General features: G+C 36.9%; 1 protein-coding gene across 1 annotated transcript in view; it reads right to left on the bottom strand.

Moving 5' to 3' along the window:
- The window catches only part of LOC145666001 (uncharacterized), a 258,937-nt gene that overhangs the window by 136,061 nt on the left and 102,981 nt on the right, over window positions 1-19,895 (bottom strand). The window contains exon 3 of the mRNA XM_081733108.1: window positions 9,661-9,827. Coding sequence (XP_081589234.1) covers window positions 9,661-9,827 — 167 coding nt within the window. The remainder of the gene's footprint in view (window positions 1-9,660; window positions 9,828-19,895) is intronic.

Genomic DNA, 19,895 nt, shown 5'->3' with positions numbered 1-19,895 from the left:
TGAACATTTGAAGTAGTTTCCATAGCTTCCTGAGATGTTAGGCAACCAACAACTTTCTGAAGTAATTTCGGTTGCATAGTTATCAGGTATTATATCTCAGTGACATAAAAAGTAGGAAACAATATTCGTGACAGTTGAGTTGAATTTAAAGAGTACTTAAGTTCCGTATGTTCTCTTGCGTAATTTTTGGCAAAATTGATAGAAACAATTTTTTATAGCTCTGAAAAGCATGTCATTAGTTACAAGATATATTTGATAATTGTTATTCTGTTGGAAGAGAGCAATTTAGCTATTTATTCTGCCGGAATAGAGCTATTTCGTTATTTATTATGTTGGAAGAAGCGATTTATTTATTCTGCTGAAAAAGAGCTATTTAGCTATTTATTCTGATGGAAAAATCTATTTAGCTATTTATTCTGCTGGAAAAGATCTATTTAACTATATATGCTGCTGGAAAAGATAAGTCAGGGGATAATATAGGGGATGATAGGAGAACAATAGAGATAAATGCAGGGATCTTATTAAACGCTTGCAGGGACATGGGTTTAGAAGTAAATGCAGAGAAAACTAAATACATGGAAGTGCGTCGGGACCGTAATACAACAAATTATGGATGCGTTAAAATATTAAATAATACTTTTGATAAAGTGGATACTTTCAAATATATAGAATCAATATTAACACAGGAAAATCATATTCACAAAGAAATTAAATGTAGACTAAAAGCAGGGAATTACTGTTACTATTCGGTTCAAATTCTCTTGTCGTCGCGAATTCTGTCGAGGAATCTGAAGCTTAAAATATACAAAACGGTAATCATGCCTGTTGTTCTGTATGGCTGCGAAACATGGTCACTTACTCTGAGGGAAGAACATAGACTGAAAGTATTTGAGAACAAGATCCTGAGACGAATATTCGGACCTAAGAGGAACGGGAATGGGGAATGGCGGAAACTTCATAACGAGGAACTACATAATTTATATGGTTTACCCAACATTGTTAGGGTCGTGAAGTCTAGGAGGCTTAGGTGGGCGGGTCATGTAGCTAGAATGGAAGAAAGTAGAAACGCTTTCAAAGTCTTGACTGGAAGACCAATCGGAAAACGACCATTAAGAAGACCTAGGCGCAGATGGGAAGACAATATTAAGATAGATCTCGCAGATATAGGAATACAAAGTAGAAACTGGATGCAGTTAGCTAAGGATAGAAGTCAGTGGAGAGCTTTTGTGAACGCGGCATTGAATCTCCGGGTTCCATAGACCATAGAGTTAGTTAGTTATGCTGCTGGAAAAGAGCTATTTGGATATTTTTTCTGTTGCAAAGATCTATTTAGCCATTTATTCTACTGGAAAAGAGCTATCTAGCTATTTGTTCTGCTGAAACTATCTATTTAACTGTTTATTCTGCTGGAAAAGAGCTATTTATTTATTTATTCTGACGGAAGAAGCTATTTAGTAATTTATTCTGCTGAAGAAGGGTTATCTAGCTATTTATTCTGCTGAAACTATCTATTTAGCTGTTTATTCTGCTGGAAAAGACCTATTTATTCTGCTGAAAAGATCTATTTAGTCGTTTATTTTGCTGGAAAAGAGCTATTTAGCTATTTATTCTGCTGTAAATGAACTATTTAGTTATTTATTCTGCTGAAAAACAGCTATTTAACTATTTATTTACTTTTAAAATTCATAGAATAGTGTGAAAATCCGTTGTTATGTAGCAGATGTATCTATTGGTATTTGTCATTCTCCCAACGGTGACACACAAGATTCTAACACATAGTCTTATCAGTGATTCAAATACCTCTAACACACACACAAATACTCGTTAACAATGACATTTTTTCAATATCAACTTGAACTAGGTTACAACCACTTTCTACGTATCATTCTCAAGGAACTAATAATATAATATTATAAAATTGTCTTTCAGAATCAGTCCTGTTCCTCCTTTGAAATTTGATTTTACTCTACTTACGTAGTTATAACAGTATACTCTATAAAGTGTACCCGAAAGCGAAATCTTCTTTAGATGAAACAAACCGCTTAATGCTACCCACGTAACATATGTCTATAGTAATAATGTTCGGGATAAGATAAACGAAATAGATTCAATCAAGGCTACGGTATCCAATGGTTACATTATAAAACTGTTTACACAGATAACAGAGAATGTAATTGGTTTAAAGTTTAGTGTACATATTCTGTCTATGAATAAATGGCCAGGATTTGAGGTCGTGTTGGGGAATATCTTGGTTTGCGTTCTCGTTGCAGTACGGCTAAATACAGTTCGTATCCCACGTTATATTGTTGTTTCTTTTCGTTTACCACGATTGTATTCTGAGCCTAAGGAAGGCGGTGGTGATGGTTTTTGAAGGGAATGGTGAAATTAGGAATGTGCTAGAGTCCTAGGAAAACCTACGCACACAGTAACTGTTCTAAATAAATCTCGCTGTGTGGAAACTGAGATCGAACCAGGAACCCCACGCACTAGATCTGAGCACTCTAGCACTGAACAACCGTGGGCTTCCCCACGTTATAGTGTAAATTCACGTTTCATGTAGCTGATTTGCTAAAAGAACAAGCGTTCAGCTCCAAGCAATCATCCAAAGAAACGAACAGAACTACTGAAGGAATGAATAATTAACAAACAATCAATCATTGATTGATCCCAATTTAATATCCCTTTTTCCTAGCTTCGAGACTACATGAGACGGAATAATTTATAAACAGGGGTCAAAACCAATGCTAGAGGTTTCTAATCAAGTACCCATCCTTGAGATCAAGTCGCTGAGTACTACGTGTACATAAGGCATGAACACTATCCACTTGGCCATGAAGGGACACAATCATTTATTCATTCAATCATTTACTCATTCAATTATTCATTAATTTTTTTTATTTTTGTGGCTCTGTCTAGCGTAGTCGCAAACGCTTTCGACTTTGGTGTGAGCAGTCCCGGCTTTGATTCCCGATGGGGATACTAAGTCGTAAAAGTGTAAAAGCTTTTCCAGATCATTCATTCTGAGTGAGGTTTTCTTTGTGTTTTCCTGCTGGCACCTGGCAAATGCTGGGATTTTATCTCTCATAATGGTCTCAAACCGCTTCTTTGCTTCCCCATTCCTTTCTTCGTCCCCAGTTCCCCAGGCAGTGTAATCGCCGAGGAACGTCGTCTCTCATACGTGACGGGCTAAAATGGCCATAGATGCCAAAAGCCCAGAAATTTAATTCCTAATCCCAATTTCCTAATTATTTTTTACTTTGAAAGACGACAGAAATTAATGTTATAATGATAAATAAATGAGAAACCCAGAATTTATTCAACCATCTTTCATTTTTACCCAGAGAAAACTACTTTTGTATCTTTTTACGTGTGTGCATGGGCCTAAAGTATAATCACTCAATTTTAAACCTTGAATACCCTGGGTGGGGGTGGGGATATGAATTTGCCAATAGCTACATTTTGACGTAGATTTTATGTGACAGGTATCCAAGGTTTACTACAGTCCTTTCTGAGATGAAAACAACCCACTTTATTTCAACAGCACTAGTAGCAATGTCGCAACTTATTTGATTCCTACAAACTATTTTTGCAAAATATACTCTGGGGTTTATCTGTACCCCTGTTGGGTATTGGTAGGTTCGTGCCCAACTTGGAATAATTAAAGATTTTTCTTATTTTGCATTATATACCCAAAGTGGTCTATTGATAAGTGGAAATTAAAAGAATCCATTAAAACAATACTATAAATGTTGCTTATATTCCCATTCCACAAATTATTTCATAGTTAGTCACTTGAATTAAGCGCCTGTCTTCTTGAGGCTACGGGCCTAAATATTGTTACGAATTTTGTATTTGGGGAAAGGATAAAGTTCAGTTTATTAATTATGTTTATGAACATCGCTACAGTAGCTCCCCTAGCATTCGATTTTGCAACTGGTCTGTTTCTTAGGAATCTATCTTGATGATTAACCCAGTAGCTTTTTCAAAACTGAACTGGTCGTATGTTAACACCATGTAAGTGTCAAAACTAATCTTTCTAAAATTACGCGAAATAGTGATGTGGAAAGTGGAAAAGTTGTATGTATCCTGGTATTATTTGAATGTCGATTAAGTAAATTGGTGAGTGTAATGTTTAAATACTCTATAATATAGTTATTTATATATGCATTGCTTCATATATGTTTCTTAATTCATTAATTATACTTGATTGAACAATTTTGAACCATACCTGCTTTAACCTTGTTGAGTTCTTTAAATGTGTTATTTACTGTAGTTATATAATTATATATTATTAATATTGAATTTACAGACTACTTTATTGTTATATTTACAATTCAATGCATATTTATATAAATTTGATTTCATTTGATTCTTAGTTTAATGTCCTTTCAGCAGCGAGGCTATATGAGACAAGGACCTACAGCTTAAGGTTGGATCCGAACCAGATGAACTTCTGCCAGAAATTAAACCCGGGACTCCTACGCCAAAGGCACGTACGCTAACCGTTTACCCAGGATTGAGCATGAATATTTATATAAAGTTGCTTACATTTGAACCAATTTTTCATTTAGCCTTAAAAAGCTTACATCGTTAAGTATAGATATCATAGTCTATTCCATCAAATCCATTTTTAGTATTTACAAGAATGGATTTGCACTAAAGGATTTATACTTTTAAATTTCATTTATCGTCTTAAGCCGCCTACTGTATTTAAGTTGTAGAGTCCAAGACTATTTTTCGTCCGTTAAAGTGGCGAATACACTAGTATTCCTGACTAGTAGCGAGAGTAATTTTGAAATTTCCTATAAATCATACACACTGAGAAAAATAATCGTATGTAGCGTACGTAATCGTATGTTACGTAAAATAGTATGTTTTGGACTTAACGTATAGCAAACATATAACTGAAAACGCATATTTTATAATACTTTCTGTATAAGTGTTTTGAGCTCCTCCGTGGCTAAGCGGTTAGCGTACGCGCCTTTGGCGTGGGAGACCCGGGTTCGATTCCCGGTGGGAGCTCATGTGGTTCGGATTCCACGTTAATCAGTAGGTCCACATCTCATATAGCCTCGCTGCTGAAAGGGACGCTAAACTAAAATCAACTCAATGTATAAGTGTTTCATCTGTACGTACTTTCCGATTGTTCTCAGTGCAGGGCCTCGGTGGCTCAGTGGTAGAGCTTTCACCTCTGGTGCTTGGGGTCCCGGGTTCGATCTCAGCCCCCGCCGAGTGAACTTTGTGGTGGACAAACACCGTGTGCGTGGGTTTCCTCGAGTTCTCCCGTTTCCTCCCACTTTCTTCACTCCACCATTTCATTCATTACTCATCATCACCGTCTCCTTTAGTCTATTCGGCATAACCGTGGGACGTAAAACTCAAAGATTTCATTTCATTTTTCATTTTTTTGTTCTCACTGCACGTTGAAGTGTAGTACGTTAAACTAAACATTTCGCTGATTTTTTTCATGGTATCGTACTAAACCAAAAAAGGGGAATAGGGTTTGTAGAATTTACGAAGGAGATAGTAGGCGAAACAAAGTGCTTAAAAGAACATATGCCTTAGAAAGATACATTTTATTTCACAAGGAATTGTGGACTTGCTTTCTATAAGGTAATGTATGATAGAGAAGCGGTACATGGGTTTTCTTTACTCTCATGCTTTACTATAAGAAGTTCTATACAAGTTTATCTACATAGTACTACAAATAAGTAGATGTCTTTAGTAATATTCTTTTCTCTATGGGTTTGGAAATCCTGCCCAGAGCAGCGTGGAAGTCTTTATTGTTTGGTGTCTCCTGTTCAGAGCTTCATGGAGACGGAAAGGAACCAACCTCTTGCCCATAGCAGACAGAAGTGGTGTCTCCTGCTCAGTGCAATACAAAGACGGAAAGGAATCTCTTGTCCGCAGCAGCGCAGAGCTGGGTTACGTATCTCCTGCTCAGTGCAGCGTGAAGATTGAAAGGAATCTCTTGCCCATAGCTGCACAGAGTAGTGTCTCCTGCCCAGTGCAATACAAAGACGGAAAGGAATCTCCTGTCTGTAGCAGAGCAGAGGTGAGTTAATATTTGCTGTTCAGTGCAGCGGGAGATTGGTGACGTTAGATAGTCTCTCTCACCCAGAGCAGCTTGAAGACGAAATTAGGAATTGCTGCCTCTTGATAGGCTATTTTATAGCCAAATTTGGGGGCTGAGGCTGTAGAGGGATTGTAGGGGTCTCTTCGTTATTCCCCGAGTCCTCGAATTTCTTTGGAGTCGGCAACCGTTGACTGCTTGTGATCCTTGTGGAGAAGCAAAGGGTATTGTTTATAAATATAAAGGAATATTGCAATAGTGTCTAATCAACTAAAGTCTACAACATAAAATTGAGAAATAAATATCAACTTTTGCTACAAAATTTACAGTGCAGCATACAAGTTGAGAGTTGTAAAATAATTCTCAGAAGAGAACGAAAAGCTTTAAGCTTGTGTTTCTCGTTTTTAAATTATTGATTGTTGGTCTACTGTAGCACCCATGTTGACAATATCAGCTGATAGAGAGAAATTGGTTAATGCGGTAAACTGGTATACTATTTATCTCACAAGTGTTAGTGAGAGAGTTAAGAATAGAATATGAAATAGAAAGCTGATATACGTTCTACGAAATAATAAACAGTTCAAACATTCTAATTATGTGTTTTGACATCCTACACTAATTAAAACTTTAATTATATATATTTTTTGTCATGTTTATCTACGTAAGCAATATTACTGGTGTTTTAAATATGTACAGAAACACATAAAATTAGTTTACCACAAAACAATAACCACAGTACTAATGAAAATTAATTAAATATTCTAAATAAGCGGAACAGCTGCTATATCAAGTTCCTGAAGTTTATTATTATGTCATGTAAACAAGTAGAAAACTTACCGGTCTGTAATTAGTTCATAAATTTGTTCATATATATAACACGTTTCGTATCTAATTACTGTTTATTTCGATATTATGAAATAATATTTTATTGAACATCAATAGAAACTAGGAAATTATTAGAACTTCAAGTGACCTCACTTTGTTTTGGAGTGAGGCTCAGTGGCAGAGCGTTTACCTCTGGTGCATGGAGGTTCCTGGTTCGACCCCAGCTCGCGCCAAGTAAACTGTGGTGGACAAACACCGTGTGCGTGGGTTTCCTCAAGGTTCTCCCGTTTCCTCCCACTTTCTTTATGTCATTCATTTCTCATCCTCACCGTCTCCTTTAGCCTAGCCAGCATAACCATGGGAAATAAAACTTCAAAGATTGCATTTCATTTCATTTTTTTCCTTTTTGTTTACACTTTTAAGCGAAAAGATATGATAGCCTCGGAACGAATAATAAAAAAAAGCATAAAAAATAAATAAAAGGAAAGGAAAACTAGGATGCACTACGTGGACAGAAGATGAACGAACATGTCTAAGCCCTTCTTTCTAGTAGGGAGCATAGTAGTTCAGTGGTAAAGTTCTCTGGTACGAGAAGTCCTTGTGATCCCATCCCAGACGATGTGGGTTTCTAATAGACAATATCACGTTCATGATTTTTAGTAAGTTTTCTCGGGGTATCAGCGAGGTGAATGTATTGACATCCGACGTTTAGAATGCAGACATCGCATTCATCTTCAGAGTTTAGTAATGAAGAGGCCAGAGATATGCGCATAAATAAATGGTGACTATTTAAAGGGGGAAAGCTATAAATGGGAGTTTGTAATTTGGCTGAGGAAAATGCTGGCTTCTGATTGGCTGAGGAATTTGGCTTCTGATTGGATGTTGTTGTAGCTACTAGAAATGGCTTTTTAAATGTATGTTTTTGTTCCTAGAAATGGCCAACTAGATAGAGCTGAGTCTCTATTGAGATTGTTGCCCGAGAAGACTTACTAAAATCACGTCGCCAGGAAAATTCAATTCTTTCATCAGGTTCATCGGCGAGGTTCTCCTGTTTCCTCCCACGTCCTAATTCCACCAATTCGTCCATAATCATTCATTTTGATTAAGCATCCGTGACGTTTTGCTACAGGTTATTATGTTCATTGGACATAAAAGGAGAAATTTTACTATATTTCTTCCTCCGTCTAGTCTAGTAACTAGCTCCCTTATCTGTGATTTATAAGGTCCCGAGTTCGACTCCGGACGGGATAGCGAACCCAATACTGCAGTTCAGACTCCACTTTCAACTGCGAAGCATAGTGGCTCACTCCTGGAGCGCTTACCTTTGGTGTGTGGGTCTCTGGTTTAATCGTCGGCAATTGTGCTCATGGGTGTTCTCGAGGTAATTCCGTTTCCTCCCACTTTTTTGTTCCACCAATCCTTCCATTATCATTCAATTGCTTTAATTATGCTCTCCTTTAGCCTCAATGGCGTAATCGTGGGACGTTAAACTGAAGATCTTTATTTCATTTTTTCCACTTTTAACTAACGCCTACTTATATAGCCTGATTGCTAATGAAGTAATAATTTCAAATCAATCAGCATTCTATATACATGTGAACAATAAATACTTAATAATTTGAAAATAGCCTCTGAGGCAAATATATAGAAGATTTGAGAAAGCGCTATTAATTTTGTGAATAATAATAATATTAATAATAATAATAATAATAATAATAATAATAATAATAATAATAATAATAATAATAATAAAACATTGTTCTTGTTGGTGTTTTACGTACACTGAGAAAAATCCGTTATCCGGACAGCGGACAACACAGTAGACAACATTGATTGTTTTAAACAAATGCTTATTAAAAGTAGACACTACATTTGAAGGGGATTTCCTACAAATCCCCCATATCTTCAAAAAATCGAAAAAGAGTTAGAGGTGACAGGATGTAGTGTGCAGCATTACGCGCAATTTCAAACGGAGCACTTTACCAGAAGAAGGCCTTCCTTTGTATTTAGTGAACTGCTGGCGGAATCGTGCATCGCTGCTACCAGCTGGACAGAGCATCAATGCAACTGTGTACTGTTAGCAGTTGAACCGTGTTCAAGAAAAACTCAAAACTCTGGAGCCAGCACTTTTGCATCGCAAAGGGGTTCTCCTGTTCTTCACAACCTAAGCCTCATGTGGTTAAGATGACCCGGGACACCATTCTACGACTTGGATGGGAAACACTATTGAATCCGACATACTTCTCGGACATTACACCGTCCAATTATCACCTGTTCCATTCCTTGGACAATCATCTTAGAAGACGCCAGTTCAAATCCTTAGTATAGGTGTAAAATGCACGTGATATTTCTTAGCTTCACTTCCCATCAAGTTCTACCGCGATGGAATCCATGGCCTTCCAGAACGTTGGCAGAAGGTCATCGATGCTGATGGGGAATACTTTTGATCTTCCAGGTACATGTTAGGTGACATATGGATGTTCGAAGGTGATGGGTGAAAGAACAGCGACAGAACTGTCTTGGTTACCTTTATATATTAAAATTTGTACAATCACCCGTAAAATTTATATGAAATGTACAAAGAAATCGGGAATTCTGATAGAAAAAGGTCTGGACCTCTAAGATCCACTCCCTGCGTACGTTTCTGGCATACAATATAAACTGTTTTAAAAAGATAAATCCAACAAATGACAAACATTTCGTGAATAAAAAGAAGTCAGGTGTGGAAATGAAGATTTAGAATGTTAGTTTCCTGTACTTACCAAGCGAAGAATCATAGGCACACATGTATTCAGATGTGGTAAACTGCGTAGTAAGCGCTGTTTTTCCAACCCCTGCCGCTCCGACCATTACCACTTTGAAAGAAGGAACGTCCTCGTCTCCTGAGCCACCGCTCCCCGTTGTCGTTGTGGTACATTGCGATGCGGTGCTGCAAAAGATTAAATACAAAACTTTATACGTGACAGTAATTGGAAAACGAGTTAGTGAAACATGTATATGGTAGGTTTCGATGTAATTAGTTAAACCTGCGTTGCTTTGTGTCAAAATTCTCAGGTGCGAGTTTTTTCGTGCACTGAGAAAAATCCGTTCTCCGGACAGCAGTATATTGTACAAATATACGGAATCCTCTTGCTTACTACAGAAATCAGTATGGAGCATACGTTATTCATATGCTACATACGCACTGTCCTTAGATGTTGCATCATGCCGTTGCAGGATGTCTCACATCTAACAGTTTTCCGCATATCACATGCGTATACTTACGTTACCTTCGTCAGCTGTATGTTATATACGCCCATTTGTATGTGAGATCCTGACCGCCTACATTGTTTCATACTGAAAGTACGTATAGACGGAACACTTATACAGAAAGTATTATAAAACATTCGTTTTCAGTTATACGTCTGCTGTACGTTGTCCAAAACTACAGAAATTACGCATGTGACCTATCTTTCTAAGTACGCCACCTACAATGTTTTTCTCAGTGTAAGTTAAGAGCCTGGCTTACTAAAAATAATGCAAAATTTACAAGATTTCTTTTGCTTGTTTATTTAGAAGTGAAAGGATATAATGATATGCAACTTACCACAATCGTAGATAATGTTGTTCTACAACACAAAATATGAACCTGAAGAAATTTATGTGTTGCCATCCATAGAAACTACAATGTTGCCAGAATAACAATTTTCCCTGAAATCTAAGTTAAGGCAGCGACTAGAGGAACGATCTCAACTGTACTTGGTTATGTATTGTGTTGTTTTGGTTTGCTGTGAACTACTTTTTAAATAGATTATTATTTAGTTTTCATAACTGCATGTTAAAACTATTTTGTTTATTATTTAATTATTATTATTATTATTTATTTTTTTCATTCTCGGAAATAGAGAAAAAAATTAAAAAAAAACTTATTAATACGGAAGTTGGGGAACGATAGCCTACTTCTGAGAGACTTAGTAGCTGTTCAGAGACAGGTCATTGTGTGTGGAGGGGCGTTCTCATGTTGAAGGACCAGCCACCTGTTTGCTACACTTCTGATCGTTTCCTCCTCACATTCTTTTGCAATTGTATGAAAAGTTCCAAATAAAACTGCTGGTTAACAGTCTGACGTAAGGGACAAATCCCTGGTGAATAATTCTACGAACATAAAAAATAATTATCATCTTAACACTCGACCTCACTTGTCTAGCTTGTTTCTTTCTTTCTTTCTTTTTTGTTTTTCTTTGGTTCGGGAGAGATGGGATCTTCCAATGGCAAGACCCTTGCTTGATATCGTATAAGATCGTATCCGTAATATCAAATCTCATTACATATTATGATATCGGTCAAAATGTTTGGATCACTTTCAATTTGATTTTTCAAGTCTTGGCTCAAATACAGGAGAATGTTCTTTTTTTTTCTTAATCCTGTGTGAGCAGATGAGGAATAAACTTAGCGGCAACACATCTCATTTCTAAATCTTTAGTCAAAATCCGCGGGTGCGAGCTCATCAATCGTAAAACAACAATTCTCGTTGATTTTTTGCGGACTTTTCAATGTTTACGTTTTTTCTAGATCATGTAGGGCGCCCAGAACTAGCATGATCTTCAATACTCATCTAATCAAGTTTAAAACGCCGAAACCACTCGAAAACTTGTGTGCAGCTCATAGCATCCATATTGAAAGCCTGTTAAAGCATTTGGTAAGCTTCCGTTGGCGAAATTTTAAGCAGGAAACACAATTGGGAACATAGTCTTTCTTCCTTTAAATCTACCATAACGATTTCGCAGGCACCAAACGAGAACAGCTGAGAAGCGGACACCGCTTGGGCTTGGTAAAATCTCTAGACCCATCTAACGGGAAAATTTTTTACTACGCCTAGGAACTGCCGCGCGCTTTCAATTTGCTTTCTTTTGCTTCCCCCCCTCTAAATTCATATGCTTTATTCCTAACGTGCTTTCATGTAAATATTTAACTTCCATCCTTACTTCACTTTATTCCTGGTGTAAGTGTGTGCTCCCGTAATCCTAATGCAACATTAATGCCTCATCTTCATAGTACGTTGACTGATTCCTTACTCACGCTGCGTCACTTCTTATCACTTACTCATGCTATCTCATCTTCATTTAAACGGAAATTTCTCATCCTCACCGAAACTTTATGCACTTACCTTCACTTCATACCATCTCTTACATAAACTTCTACCTCTCACTGTCACTTCATTTTCAAGTCATAAACACGCAACCTTCACTTTCTCTTGCTTTTGCCCTCATGTCACCTCACTACCGCTAAAACGTCAATCCGTCATATCATTTCTCATTCAACATTTTGCTGTTCACCTCACATCTTTACTCCTCATCTTTTCTTATGGGAAAGTAAATATCAGTGTAAGGTTACCTTAATGATCTGTTATGAGATTGAGTATTGAAGAAAAAGCTTGGAAAAGGAATGAACTGCGTATGAGATTGGTCTGTTCAAGTGTCAAATGATTCTTGATTAAAAACAGGAAAAGAGAATCAGATACCCGGAGAAAGACACACGCTTAACTAGACTTGGTTTCTATTTTTAGCTACGAATCAATGAATTTTTTCTCTGCATGTATGTGTGTGTGTGTGTGTATTGGAGTGTACGGTAGCGAGAAATGAAAAGGTCATTCACCGATAGAAGCGAAAAGCAATGTGGGCGTATTTTCTTATTAAGTGTATAATACCTGTTCTCCAAGCTTTCCTGAGTCACACACGGGGAGTATATATACACCATATATTCGTTCTCATCATTTCTGTTGGAGATATCTGGCATTTTGAGTTGCTAATACGTAAAGTAAGGCAAAAGCTTCATATTTTGTATCTCTCGCAAATTGAGTTTCAGTGTTGCAAGGTGACAGTTATTAATAAACTGTCTACGTTCTACATATTTCGCGGATGCCCTTCATACAGTACGTTCCCAATATTGATTTTTTAAAATATAATTTTCTGCAGTGTTTCATATAAGATGTCCTGCGTTACCTCCTTTTTAGCCTTAATTTAATGCATTATGCATTTTATGAGGAAGCGTGACATTAACTCCCCAGACAACCAGGAAATCGAAGCACTCAAAGTGAAACGAAATGTATAGTTTTACATCCGTTATATGTTTATGCACCGTTGGCTAAATGCAGATGGACAGCGAATGTGAATGCTTATGAAAAAATTGGTGGGACAAGAATGGGGAAGGAAACTGGAAACCCTGGGAAAAACCATGAACATGATGTTGTCTACCAGAAATTCATATGACTTGGGTTCGAACGTGGAGTTCCTCACATTTGCTTTTTTTTAAAAATTCATGACTCCTTGTTTTTGTTTCTCCACTATTTATGATCACCAGACTCAATAAAATCATTGAAGTGGGGGGGAAGGTAGCTCAGTGGTAAAGCGTTCACCTCTCCGTGCTTGGGGTCCCTGATTCCATTTCAGCTCGCGCCGTGTGGACTTTATAGTAGACAAACACCGTGCCCGTGGGTTTTCTCAGGAGTTCTCCCGTTTCCTCCCACTTTCTTCATTCCACCATTTCATTCATTTCTCATCATCACCGTCTCCTTTAGCCTAGTCGGCATAACCGTGGGGCGTAAAACTGAAAGATTTCATTTTCAATAGAATCATGATCATAGAAATATCAAGGATAGTTAAAAATGCGACCATGCTCTTCAAAGGGACTCGAAGCCTCAATAAATTGCGCCTCGTGATCCAAAGCTGAACACCAAAGTCCACTCGGCTAATGCCGGCGTCGAAATTTTATGCCCCCATTAGTGATTAAACCAGCTCATTGGGAGACAAACGCTTTTTACTAACTATACTATCGCACTTCTCACTAGTGAGTCCTCATACTCTCACACTTAAGGCATCAACTGAACCATTATTATTTGAAGAATAAGAGAGTTCCTGGAGCGCAGGAAGAATATACGGGAAAGGGATCGTGTGACGTATGACTCTTGACGCACATTGTCTATTTAAATCAATAGTGGCCAATACAGTTTGAGTCCGTTGTTTAATTGCAACTATTATAGAACTTAAGAATGGTTGTGTTGTTGAGACAAAAATGAAGATAACAGAGGGCACATCTGAAAAACGATGAAGATGGACAATCGGGATCTACACAGCTGCTTCCGGTATTGAAATTGAAGCAGCAGTCGACAGGTGTCATGAATATCCCAGGTGTTGTTTGCAAATTTCCAGTTTTGTAGAAACCATATCTAATCATAGCTTGGATCCTTGGTGCTGTAAGCTGGAAATAGGTGAGTGATTGCAAATTAATGAAGTTGTCTCGTTGTCATATTTTGAAGCCAGTTAACAGGAAAACGCTGTTTGTTATATATTTTACGAAATTCTTATACGGGTGGAAGAAGAACACATCCAACGGTGTAAAGTGACGTGCAACTATCAGGGATAAGGAATCGAGTAAATTCAACATTGTCCGGTTTCTGCACAACTCTTCATCTTTATTGGTTCTCCATGAATCAACGAGAAGTAGCAGTTTTATCTGCTCTACAGAAAATGTCAGTTTGAGGAGTTTACAGCGATAAATTCAAATCGAGAAAACACAATTTCGCAGTCAGAGATAGTTTTCCACTAATATGAACAGTATGTATAATATGAATAATCTTTATTTGCAGCAAATATGACGAATTTATGTAAATAGTTTGGCAACACTACTTTTGCGTATCTGACTTTTTAGATGTTTGCACTGCTGTACGGAGAGTGTAGGATTATTAATCGCAACGTTGGAGTTGAAAACAATCTTCTTGGAACTTTAAGTTGATTTATTTGCCTTCTTCGGAGTTCAAATATCAAGTAAGTGCAAATATATGTATATCCGTAGCATTTCTGTAAACTCTTTTTTTCCTGTGTTTATATCTAGTATGTTTGTAAATAAGTTGTGAAAATACAGGAGTATAAAAATGTGTAGCAGGTAAATCTGGTTGCTTGTGAAGTTATATTTCTTCCTCACTTCACATCAAACTGAGACTAATTAAGCAATTTATAAGGGTTTTGGATGCAACAAGCAGAGTTTTTTTTCATATTTCGCTGACAGATTTCCTCGTCTCTTAGATGCTAAAATTAAAGATGGTATATTACAATGCAATCAAAGTACTGACTTCACTTATTAATAAGATCTACCTGAGTGGAGAAAGGATCTTCTTGATGTTACAATGATTATATCACTACTCAAGAAAAAACAAGCAAAGAAGAGCAGCGATCACAGAATCATAAGCATTATTTCCCACCCTGCAAATATAATTGCGCACATACTGAACAGACGGCTGGAAAATAAGATAGACGAGATGTTGGAGGAAGATCAATTCGGAGTCCGGAAAGGAAAAGGCAGTAGAGATGCCATTGGGTTTATGAGAATTATCTCAGAACGAGTTCTGAACGTAAAGGATGAGTTGTGTTTGTGTTTCATATACTGGCAAAGAGTTTTCGACAGGATCAATTGGACGAAAGTTCTGGAAATACTTAAAAAAAAAACTTGAGATCAACTGGGGAGACCGACGGCTCATTCGCAACCTGTACATAGGGCAACGAATCAAGATGCGCTTGAATGAAGGAGAAACCAATTGTGTGAAGATTGGAAGAGGAGTCAGACAAGGATCACCCCAACGTTTATTCAACGTTTACAGTGAATGGTTAATGAAAGAAGCATTAATGGGAATTGGAGATTTCAAGATTGGAGGGCAGATCAATTAAGAAGACCAGGTATACAGACGATACGGTTATTATAGCTAGAACCGAAGAAGGACTACAGAAGATGATTGACAAAGTAGTTGATACTGGAAAAATATATGGAATGGGAATCAACGTCGTCAGTCATGAAAATATCCAGTGGAAATTGCCCTTATAGGTCAGAGTAGAACAAAGAGTACTTGAAGAGAACAACCATTTCAAATACTGGAAAGTATTTTGAAGAAAGACGCGCACTGCACAACAGAGATCAGGTTGAGAATTGCCATAGCCAAAGAATTATCAACAAGAAAACGTCACTTTTAACTAACAGCCTTAATATTGGACTAAGGAAGAAATTGGTCAAGTACTATATACGGAGCATTGGACTTTATGGTTCAGATACTTGGACATTATGGAAGTTAGAGAAGAAATATTTAGATAGCTCCGAAATGTGACGTTGGAGGAAGATGAAGAAGATAAAATGGACAGAAAGAGTAACAAACGAATACTTTTTAAAACGGATAGGAGAGAAGAGAACGCTTCTTGTCACCATCTTTCGTAGAAAGGCCAATTGAATTGGACACTTCTTGCGAAGAAATTGTCTTCTTCATACCGCCATAGAAGGAAAGATGGAAGGAAAGCGAGGAGAAGAAGAAGAACACAAGTGATTGATGATTTGAGAAATAGAAGAAAAATATTGGGAGTTAAAAGAGAGAGCTGAAAATTGAGAAATATGGAAGAAACATTTCCAGGACCAAACTGAAAATTAAGAAGAAAAGAAAGAGAAACTCATTAGTCCTATGATCTGCCGAAAGACAGAATACTTAATAATAATGATAATAATAATAATAATAATAATAATAATAATAATAATAATAATAATAATAATAATAATAATAATAATAATAATAATAATAATAATAATAATAATGGGTCGTCAGATTCGACAACTTCACAATAGTGATTTTATTAAACATTACAAACAAGAAAAATGTGCATGGGAATGTTTAAAGGATGTAACACAAAACTGCCTGTAGAAGAGATTCATTCCAAAATGCAAGGAATTTGTGAATCACATGATCAAAGCTTACAAAGGTTTAGGTTGTGACATGTCTTTGAAAGTACATTTCATGGATTGACATGTTGATTTCTTTCGAGCAAGTTGCGGTCAGTATTGAAGATCATTCGGAAAGACTTTGTAAAGTGATAGCTACCATAAAAAATGATATGAAGGAAAATGTGTACCTACTATGTAGTCTACAATTGCTGGACTCTTAATTCGAGACAGGGATATTTAGTATGAAAGGAAGGTACAGAACAGAACAAGAGATATGACTTTCCTGTGATGTGTGAGTCTCTGTTCATATTTGTTTTTATTTTTTGTAAGTATAGGGTGTCTTAAAAGTCCCCTGACATAGGATAACCCTGTTATTATCAGAGTGACAACAAAATGTAAGGGAGAAAACCATCTCCAAATATGATGTTTTCAATCTAGAGTGAAGGAATCTTTTAAATTCGACAGGCCGTTTGAGCTGTATAGACTTTACGTGATCAATGTTAAATGAAAATGCGACTTTGCCGTTTAGCTGGACCCACACCATAAGTAAATGAAGATAATGTTTGAAATGGGGGCTTGCCATCGATATGTTAGCGTAAAAGACAATAACTTCATTCACTTATGGTGTGGGTCCAGGTAAGTGGCAACGTCGCATTTTCATTTAACATTGGGCGCATAAAGACTGTATAGCCCAAACAGCTCGTCCGATTTTTTTTAAAAAAATTCTTCACTTTAGATCGAAAACATCATATTTGGAGACAGTTTCCCCCCCTCTTATACTTTTTTGTAACTCTGATAATAACCGAGTTACTTTATGTCAGGGGACTTTTGAGACGCCCTGTATATTTTTTGGAATATCTACTAAAAAGTGGATACAGCATATACTGTGTCAAATATCACCTCGTTATATTCTTTTAAAATAATAGACCATTTTCTTGTAGTTTGGCACTTTCGTTTATTGCTACTATATGAACATTACCGTCCTTACGCTTAAAGTATCTCTTCTGCAGAAAAAAAACTACGAACGTATTCCAAGAAAACACTTGAATTTCTGTAAGAATCACAAGTTTTCTTTTCTTTTCTCCAGAAATAGGAATAAAGGTTGTTTCTGTACAAAAGTGTTATCGAAATTAAATTTATAACGAATGAGATCTTGTTTCTAGAAATTGGGTTTTAAAATCCGACAAAAATCAACTCATTAATACATAAATTATACGAGTAAACAATATTTCTTTTGAATAGGACAAAAATTAAATATAATTATGGTTGTTAGTAGGGTTTCATAGTGGGTAAATGGAATTGCAATGCTTTCTGAGCAATGTCAAGTGCGAGCGAATTAGACTGCAAACTTACATAGATTTTAAACGACACTGTATCTTACAAAATATTTTCTTTATTGACAAGGCATGGGGGTCGTTAGCGGGTGCCTCGGGGGAGGGACTCGTCTCCCCACATTGTAGTCTAATATATTTAAAGAAAGTATACTGCTTTGTATATATAACTTTTGTGGGAAAGAAGATTTTGATTTTGATTCATCCAACCCTCCCAGATTTCCAATGCTAGCGACGCCAATGGACAAGGTCAACGATTTGCTTTCCCTTTTCTGCAATCGTAAACACGAGGAATAGAGCAATTTGATTTGATTGCCTAGTAGCTCAGAAAAAAAAGTGAATAGTAACCGAGTATCTCCTTGCATCTGGTCTAGTGGCTAGCGCACGAGCCTTTGATCAGGGCCGGATTTCCCAATAGGCCCGGTAGGCCCGGGCCTTGGGCGCAAGCTCCCAGGGAGCGCACGGCCGAGAGAAAAAAATTATAGTTTCACTTTAAAACACAGTTTTTGTGTAACGTTATCAAAATACTTCATGTAAGCTGTGTTTCTGAGATTAAAACTATTTTATAATGTACTAGCAGCGTTCACCCCGCTTCGCTGCGGTCACCCCGGAACGCAATAAACTTTGTTACTTAGATAATTTTTACTTTTTCGCTTTCAAGTGATATGATAAAAACCATAGAAGATTGCAGTAAATGTTAACATTATATCGCCTGTCATTTATGTTAACCCGCCCCGCTTCGCTGCGGTCACCCCGGAACGCAATAAACTTTGTTACTTAGATAATTTTTACTTTTTCGCTTTCAAGTGATATGATAAAAACCATAGTAGATTGCAGTAAATGTTAACATTATATCGCCTGTCATTTATGTTAACCCGCCGAGTGACACGGTCATGCGGGTTGCATATAAATACGTTTATTCTTACCTATGATGAACTAACAAAGGATTTGTACGTTATGGACACTTGAATGGTCAATTATCTCAAGACACTGGTAATTAAAAATTAAAGTGATATGATAAAAACCATCTAGGGTCCAAATCCTAATAACCCCCCAAAAATAAAAGAAATTGGTTCAGCCGTATTAGCGTGATGAGGGAACAAAGGATTTGTGCGTTCTCTTTTATATAATAGATTACAGAGTTTTTTATTTACCCAAATGGCTAAATTGAACAAAACCAAAGTTATTCACCAATCTTTTGTTAATACATTAACGGTATTTTATTAAGCCCAGAACCAATAAATTCCTCAAAAAAACTTGCAATGATAAAATTGCATCGTAGAGTGGTGTTTAAGCAATTAACACATACGCCTGATATAATTTCTTAATAAAGTTTTTTTTTTTAGGAAAGTAACTTTAACCAGACTAGGGGGCGGAAAAGATTATTGGGCCTAGGGGCGCCAAAATGCTAAATCCGGCCCTGCCTTTGATGTGTGGGGTCTTTAGTTCGATACTCAGTGGGAAAAGATTAAACGTATTATGGTGCTACGTATTCCACTTTAAACTGTAGGTCCATGCTTTATTTAGCCTCTGTGCTGAAAAGAGACGCTAAAATTTTCATGAGCAAAAGAACAAATAAGGAACGGACGCAAAACTTCAATGAATAAACAACCGAATTCTACAAGAGCGCTAAGCTTGACAAAACTAATCCTGCATTATCACATCCTTAGGATCAAGTCATAATTAATAAAGATTTAAGATGTCAGTTTAACGTCCGACGTTTATGTCCTTTAGGCTAAAGGAGAAGATAATTAAAGCAAAGGAGGAAACTGAAGCACCCGCGAAAACCGATTTTCACGATGTTGTTCACTACAAACGTCATTGGTTGCTAATCGAACCAAGTACCTCACACACAAGAGCTTCACCTGCCAGTAAGTCACCGTGGCCCCTAGAGCAAAGAAACATAAATCCATATAAAATAATTAAATTCGATA

This window comes from Thermobia domestica, chromosome 1 (assembly GCF_964235325.1).
Source record: "Thermobia domestica chromosome 1, izTheDome1.hap1.1, whole genome shotgun sequence".
Classification (NCBI taxonomy): domain Eukaryota; kingdom Metazoa; phylum Arthropoda; class Insecta; order Zygentoma; family Lepismatidae; genus Thermobia; species Thermobia domestica.
Note: the sequence above shows the minus strand (reverse complement) of the source record. Positions and strands in the feature narration are given on the sequence as shown.